At 39.0% G+C, this 8,010-nt stretch overlaps 2 protein-coding genes across 2 annotated transcripts; both read left to right on the top strand.

Annotated features, from left to right (window-relative positions):
• Nucleotides 1-212: 212 nt before the first annotated feature.
• Nucleotides 213-3,935, top strand: LOC144658524 (adenosine receptor A2b-like). Its single transcript, XM_078518950.1, has 2 exons — nucleotides 213-1,158; nucleotides 3,438-3,935. Exons 1-2 carry the CDS (start codon nucleotides 311-313, stop codon nucleotides 3,553-3,555), a joined length of 966 nt encoding a protein of 321 aa, XP_078375076.1. The 5' UTR covers nucleotides 213-310; the 3' UTR covers nucleotides 3,556-3,935.
• Nucleotides 3,936-6,712: 2,777 nt separating this feature from the next.
• Nucleotides 6,713-7,828, top strand: LOC144657879 (QRFP-like peptide receptor). Its single transcript, XM_078518236.1, has one exon. The coding sequence runs from the start codon at nucleotides 6,713-6,715 to the stop codon at nucleotides 7,826-7,828; it is 1,116 nt and encodes a 371-aa protein (XP_078374362.1).
• The last annotated feature ends 182 nt before the right edge of the window (nucleotides 7,829-8,010 follow it).

Below are 8,010 nucleotides of genomic sequence, written 5' to 3'. Positions count from 1 at the left end.
TTCCACAGCCGTGCTCATACGGCTCCTATAAACGGGTTCTAAAGTTATTCTGATACAAACGCTCATAAATATTATTACAGCAAGCATTAGCTTTAAGTGCTGTTCATTCAGACAGTGGAAGTTGCCGTAAGTGTTGTCTTAGTGGAAATTAAGAACTGATATTGTTCGCGATATTGTGCCATAAACAGCCGGTGTCTGAGCAGTCTAAAACAGATAGTGTCGTGTCTCAATTTTTTTGCCAGTTAACAGGCACGAAATTGAAAGGATGACTTGTCAGTAGAAGTCGTGCTCCTTTGAGCTAAGATGAGCGATGAACGGCACAAGCCAAATATGCCCTTGTCATGATGCAGAACGAGTCTCGCACATGTTAATGATTACTGTTGTTATGATCGGATCTATCATTGGAAACAGTATAATTTGCCTTTTACTCATCCGGTTCAAGACATTGCGAACAGTTCCCAATATTCTGATAGCGAACTTAGCTGTCATAGACATTCTTAATGCACTGACCAACATGCCTCTTTTGATCATGTGGTACATCTGCAAAGTGCCCTACCTAAAAGGTCGTCCCATCTCCTGGTTCATCGTCACTTGGTACGTGCTGTTCATGCACTTAAGTGTGTTCAGTCTGACCGTGCTCACAATGGATCGCTATGGAGCCATCGTGTACGGCATCCGCTACCATTCGTGGAAAACGAACAACAAGGCTAAGGTAGCAGTGCTATTTGTTTGGCTCCTAGCAGCAGCCTATACGTATGGCATGTTCACCTTAGGGCTCGACATTGATCATGGTGACGCTCCAGTGCGGGTGTACAGGATGGAGTATTTGGAGACATTCGGAAGGTATTTTGTCATTCCTGGTTATCTGATTCCATTCGCGATCATTTTCATCATGGGGGTTGTCATATGGCGCACAGTGCGCGTCCAAAACAGGCGCCTCTCGAAATTCTGTTCGGTGGAAAAACAAGTTAAAAACGATGTAAGGACTGCCAAGACGATTGGCTTGAGTGTGGCGGCCTTTGTTTGTCTCGGCGTGTTGCCGATGTTGTTACACTGCATCGCCGAAATGCATGGTACATGGTCTAATTTCCTTGCGTTTTTTCTCATGCATTTGAATAGCATGGCGAATCCTATCATCTATTCACTGAAGACTCGAAGGTAAGTCTTCTATCTTATGATCTCTCTTATTTCCAGATAGAAATTTAATCACACCATAACATTTAAGGGTCCCGACAGTAAGTATTCAGTGTCAAGCAAAATTTTAAATAGTCGGTTATCGAAAATAACACAATGTTTTCCTTTTCAACAACAAACGTGGCAGTTTCCATGATAAGCAAATCTTTTATTCATGCCTGTGAGACAGTCGTTAGGAAACTGCGGCCTCCTTTTAATACATGCAAACATACCGCCGTTGTGATCAATGAACGCTAGTTACCAGCTTCTCAAAACCTGTTTTCTGAAGAAAAACGCGCGTTTTGAAGTTTCATTTAGTCCAAGAAATGATCGATCCTATTTATCTGTTATGTGAGCAGCTAGAAGCAGTTTCGATGTTTTGAACATTTGTAAAGATGTCGAGTCACACTTGCTCTCCCAATAACCTGCATCGGACACTTAACAATTATTGGATGAGACTTAGGAGGATAACACCCTCCGAGATCTGCATAATTCTTCATATCATACGAAAGCCGAGTTCAATAATTGTTCTATTATTGATTCAAAATATTTCCAGAGCTCCAAATGGACAAAACGAATTTTATAGGGTTTTGACAGTAGGCAAAGTACACAAATACACAACAACGTTCGCTTCTAAATTTGATTTAAACTTCAAAAACTCGGTTACCTTCATTAAATTTCTTGTCCTTTATAATGTCGATATTTAGCACTTGCTTGAAGTGTCTATTGAAGCTAAATCTGATGACACAAAGCGATGTTTTCGAGTACAGGTTTCCATCGTGCTTGCTTACTTTGACGTAGAATTTTCGTAAAACCGCTTCAAGTCCTTCGCTGTGGCTGGATCAGGGATCTTTTCCTCTTGAAGATACGCTTCCAAAATCGATCGACTCCCCTTCGTTGCTCTTTCCGTGTTTTGACTATCCTTGTCTTCTAATAACCTTAAATTTTACCTCTTCGTAATGCTCAAATCTAGCGGCCATTTTCGCTCTTCAACCTGCTCGGCAGCAAAGCCGTTCAGTCGCGTGACGTCAGCGGTTCTTGGGAACGAGGTTGCGATCGGATAATCATCCTTAAGAACGAGGTTGCGATCCAATAATAAACAGTTATTGGATGAGGTTTTTGTGATGTCCGGAATAATCAAGGTCGAGGTAAGTGTTATCAGCCGAAGCCGAAGGCTGAGGCTGATAACACTTACCGAGATCTTGATTATTCCGGATATCACAAAAAACGAATTTAATAATTGTTTTATTATACATTGTTTTTCTGAAAAAAAAAAAAAGGCTAAAACGATTACAACCGTTCTAGACCTACTAATTCCTACTTGTCGTCCTGCTTCTGAATGCTTTTTTCTCAAGGTATTCGTGGAATAGTTCCACGAATTAACTGTAGGCTCTTAGCCAATAAGAAGACAGATAGTGACTACAATGTATAATAATTTTTGATATTGGACGGTTGCGATCCAATAATTGGAATTTCTTCGAAATTTGGTCGGCGCTAGCCGAATAGCTGGAATTAGCCGGGGATCGAAAGCCAATCAGAAACACAGAAATATTTTGAATGAATAATAATAATAATACTTATTGACGCTTATTAGTTCCGGCCCTCATAGAAAGTTGTTAATAACTAATTGTCTCGTCTTTGGAGGCCGTAATTCGTTTAATTTTGATAAAGGCTTTTAAAGAGTAAGACAATCTTTTTTACCTTACTCTAACTGAGTTTATTTCCAAAAGTTGTAAAAAATTGCCAAATTAAACGTCTGTCCAGGTACGTATAACGTCATAGTGGTATTGGCTGCATAAGGTATCCAAGAAAATGCTCAACAGCTTTTTAACAAAACATATCAAAGAAGAACTGGAATAAATCATTTTTGATGTAATATATCAAACACGAGCGACACTGTTTCATCGGGATATCCAAACTCCGAGAAGAGAGTTGAAAATACGACGCGCAGTGGAGTATTTTTTAAGTGTTTTGATATCCGATGAAACACTGTCTCGAGTGTTTAATACATCTTCTCAATCGAAACAAAAACTAAGGAGTAAATGATAAATAAATTCGTAAAAATCTATGCTAATTAAGACCGGATATTCAAACCTCCTTCACGGTTATGTTTTTTTATGTTTCAACTTGATGAATTATTAATGAGTTTGAGAACTGTTGTTTAAAGTTAATTTCTCAAGAAGAATAAGGTAGCCTTCTTTTGTTTTTATAATACTTCTGACAGTTAACTTACAAAAAATAAATATATCTTTATTTTTTAACAGGTTTCGCAAGGCTTTCTTGCTGTTCTCAAAGGAACCTTGTGGCAAGTCACAGCCCAATATGACGTCCAAGAATCGGAGAGCAACAAGAAATTCGAACTTGCAAGTCGGAAGAACATAACATTCAGATCACTTCTCTTTAAATGATCAATCTACATGTCCTTGTGGCAAAAGCATCTAATAATAACAAGCTTTTGTCTTGTTTCCAAGAACAATGCTACAGTAAAACCCCGCAATACGGACACCCCCTTATTACGGACAGATTCGTTTGTCCCGACTAAAAGCTTATACATTTTCACTTCAATTAACCCGCTTAATACGGACACCCGTTAATACGGACAACGGACACTTTTCTGTGACCCAAGAGAAACTTTCTCATACAAAGTTAACTTCGCTTTACGGACACTTTTCTGTCGCTGATTATCTCTGCACCGTACATTTTCATTTGTAACGACTGGGTGCTAAATGCACCCTGCTAGAAAATGAAAATTTTGTACAGATTATCGCGTTTTTATTAGTAAGGAGAAGCCACGAGCCAAGCGGCCCACACTGCCGGAGCTTATCCCGGTTTCCGTAGCATTAAGCGGCTAGGAATATTTCTACCCCCCCCCCCCTGAATGGGATGCTAGTCCATTGCAGAGTTCCCCCTCCCCAGCATTATGTCGCCGGTACCCATTTATACACCTGGGTGGAGAGAGGCACCATGAGAGTAAAGTGTCTTGCCCAAGAACACAACACAAGTGACCCCGGCCGGGGCTCGAACTCGGACCGCTCGATCCGGAGTCCGGCGCTCTCAAATCATTAGGCTACCGTGCCTCCCATAGTAAACAGTGGCATAATTGCGTGTCATGCTTGACAACTGTTTTTTTTCCGGTGTTTGACCGGCGTGGACATTTGACTCATTGAATGAGCACAACGTTTCTTCAGTTTGAACTGAAGTTACAATTAAGGCATAAACATCATTCTGTTGCTTTAAATTTGTATGCTGAAGTCTTTGTATTAAATTTTAATATTTTGTAATTCATTTATTTTATATTAATTAGGTTTTACTTAGGTGTCCACGATTAGTAGAGGGGACTTTTCCCCTCAGCTACTGCAATGTTGACACAGACTCCCGCATAATACGGACACTTTTGGGTGTCGTTGGGTGTCCGTATTAACGGGGTTCCACTGTACTACAGGGGAACCTTAATATAAGGATGGGTCAAGAAACTGGCAAAATATGTACGCTATAGCGCGGCTTCGTTATGTCGAGATTCTTTTCCATATATTTTGAATTACTTGCGCAAAAAATATCGTTTGTTATACTGAGGACGTCTTATATAGAGGTTCGTTAAATCGAGGTTTCACCGTAGATTTTAATATACCTGATTGAAGAAACGTTGGCCCGTGAAAAGCATAAGCCATAAGCGATGCGACCGGAATTTTACTGGGGAGTCGTAAAAAGTAATCCTCATAGGTGGCAGAAAAAACATTATGATAAGCTAGGTTGCATAAATCCCCAGGGGGGTACTCCGGCTTGTAAATGACGGGGATGATCGAAGGATTTTTGGTTTTTTTCGTTCTGGGACTTTTTTGGGTAAGAAGATTTGGCAAGTATTTTTTTTGGGTGACTTGATTTAAATAGGGGATCTTTTTGGGTATTAAAAACAAACTAAAGTAATTTGGCACGGCCTTGGCGTATTTATGGTATGACGGAATAAACAAACACGAGCGTTATTGCCCCTCCTAGCAATTTAGGGGTAATTTGACAAGGTTTTTTTTAGGGGTCATTTTTGTTCCAGGGATTTTTTGGGGTAATGTCGGAAGAGTAAGGGATTTTTTTGGGTCCTGAGTTTTGCCTTCATTCGATCATCCCCGTCATTTACAAGTCGGAGTACCCCCCCCCCCCCTCCTGGGCATAAATCATGCTCGTAAGGCACCAAAAGAAGAAAATATCTTGATTATCAATACAGGAATATTACTAGGCTTACAAAGGCTGTCTACCCAGAATGCCATTCGGTCTTATTGTTCATGGTTTATGCTTTTCACAGGGTCAATGTTTCTTCAATTAAGTGTATACCTGCCTAACAGTCACAGGTTACAACATAATACTAACCCTCCCCTCTCCCTCTGACCTCGGCCTTCACCGCTTTTCTTACTTTTTCTGAAGTTTTCCTATGCAAGTGATACGAATAAATTAAACTGGCTATGCTTTCCGGAATTTCTAGGAATAAAAGTACTGCCAATATACTGTTATTGATCTGATTGGAGCTGCCTGTTGTTTAGCACAAAGCCACTTTAACGGTTCCTCTAAAACGATTGTGCTTAAAGTCAACGAAATATGCAGCCATCGAACACAAACAGTTCCTAGCAATCTAAAATAAACTGATCAGAAGCCAGCACAATAGAAAAAAAGGCATCATTTAATTTATTTCGATCATATTATGAACAGATAGATGTGACATTTTTGGCAGCGGATGTTAATTCCCAAAAAAGTTAAAGATATGTTTTTCATTGTTTTTAAAATAGAGAAAAAATTCCCATAACGAAGGTTTAAAGGAAACTACTATTTTTTACCATCGATAAGCCAAACAGAGATGGTTTATACAGCTACCACACAGGCTGTCTTTTAATTGCTTTCTCCAAAGGCCGCACTCTTATTTGAGCTAGCCCAAACTTTTAATTGAAGTTTTTTAGCAGCCACACGTAAGATAAAACTGGATTTAATTGTAACTGCGTCGCTATTGCTTTATAATTAAACTTCAGCCCAAAATAAATTTTTACCTTAATTGTTCTAAATTCAAGAAGCGCACAATTGTTTAACCTTAATATAGATAAAAACATGGTTTTACTTTAAGGCTACCCTCTGCAGTATAAACATGATAATATTCCAAAAACATTTTTGCGAAGTGATATAGTTTATTCATACTTGAGTGTAAAATTAAAGAAAACCTTACTTATCATAATAGACAAACGTTTGACAACGCCAAATATATTTTATGGCAGTCGAGTCTCCGTAGTAAACATATGCATGTTTGTTTTTTAACCTAAAATGATGGCCTTCATTAAATATCTCATAACTGTGACTTTATATTGATTTCTGTAAAGCTGTACAGCAGTCTGTTTGTAATAAGGCTTTTGCAATTATATTTGTTCAGTAAGCACACCACATGCGAGAAAAAACTAATTAAATCGGCTCTTACTTAGAAAATCTCATTAACTGTCTCACGTTACTTACTTCGTGAATACCTTTCGCAGGATAACAGAAAAATTATGTCTGAGATATGCCAACTAAAATGTCTGTTTGGTTGAACGCGACTTTCCATTCGTTTAGCCCTCCTGAAAATTTCAGCAACACCACATTTAGCCTGCGCAATGGAGCATGTGACGTTTTAGACAATTCTTTTTCCGTCAGAATCGGTTTGATTCTTGTCTTCTCCATGATTTTGATGTTCAGTTTGTTTGGGAACGCACTAATTATTGTCATTGTATACAAGCGTAAAGAACTGAAGAAGACGACAAACTACTTTATTGTCAATATGGCCGTTTCAGACTTCGTCTATCCTTTAACAATTATTCCTATAAGATTGGCACAGATTGTGTCCAGTTCGATGCAATGGCCTATCGGCGGTCTGATAGGATTAATCCTTTGTAAGGTGATAAACTTTCTGAGACATACTTCATTTGCTGTTTCTACAGGAAGCCTGGTCTGTATCGCTTTAGATCGCTTTCTGGCGGTGGTCTTCCCGATGAAAGTCCAGCTGATCTCGTCAAGATTTCGTACCTTTGCTATTGCCGCTATTTGGATCTTGGCGGTGACAGTAAACTCACTTAATTTTTATGCGTATAAGTTGGTGGAAAAAAATGAGGAAACAATCTGTACATATTTGGAGAACACTGCCTTTTCATATAGAAGGTATCATTTTGTTCGTACAATCCTTTTTATCGTGGCACCATTGGTTGCCACAACGACGTTATATTGTGTTATTGCCGTGACTCTTCGTAAGAAACACAAAACCCTTCGTGGTTCATCAGTGCATCAAAAAGATCAAAGAAAACAGCAAGCAATTAAGATGACTCTCTGCGTCATTGCTGCATTTTACATCTGTAATATTCCGACGCTGATCTCGTTACTCTTCGACGAGTCTCAAATTACGATATCGTGTTCATTCTCTAAAGTGCTATGGGCTCTTGTTCGTGTTACGTTTTACTTATCTACGACAGTTAACCCAATAATCTGTATGACTTTTGTTAAAAGCTATCGTCAAGGCTTCAAAGAAGTTACTATGTGTTGGAAGAACTGTTTAACTACGGGAAAAAACATGGAAAATGACGAACCAGAGGAAATAAATCTACAAGATATCAGAATAATTCCGGGAATTGGCGAGAATCTCGCGTTTAGCGAGACCTGATGAAAGACAAAATAAACCTTTTGTTTAAATGAATTTGACACGTAAGGGCACTATTGTTTAAGAATTCTTGCCGTGAACTTTCGAATGGCGTTCTGTTTTATTTTTTTCGAAATTCAGAAGAACAAGAGGGTTTTGGTGGAAGCACTTTTATCATATCGGTGATTTGTCCAGGAATCCGTATC

This window comes from Oculina patagonica, chromosome 6 (assembly GCF_052425735.1).
Source record: "Oculina patagonica isolate OP01 chromosome 6, crgOcupat, whole genome shotgun sequence".
In the NCBI taxonomy this organism is placed as follows: Eukaryota; Metazoa; Cnidaria; class Anthozoa; order Scleractinia; family Oculinidae; genus Oculina; species Oculina patagonica.
Note: the sequence above shows the minus strand (reverse complement) of the source record. Positions and strands in the feature narration are given on the sequence as shown.

Bases quoted from the DNA above. Each gene is read 5' to 3' on its own strand.
- LOC144658524 (XM_078518950.1), top strand. From the start codon at position 311: ATGAACGGCACAAGCCAAATATGCCCTTGTCATGATGCAGAACGAGTC. The intron at 1,159-3,437 runs GTAAGTCTTCTA...ATTTTTTAACAG, and splicing joins TATTCACTGAAGACTCGAAG to GTTTCGCAAGGCTTTCTTGC.
- LOC144657879 (XM_078518236.1), top strand. From the start codon at position 6,713: ATGTCTGTTTGGTTGAACGCGACTTTCCATTCGTTTAGCCCTCCTGAA.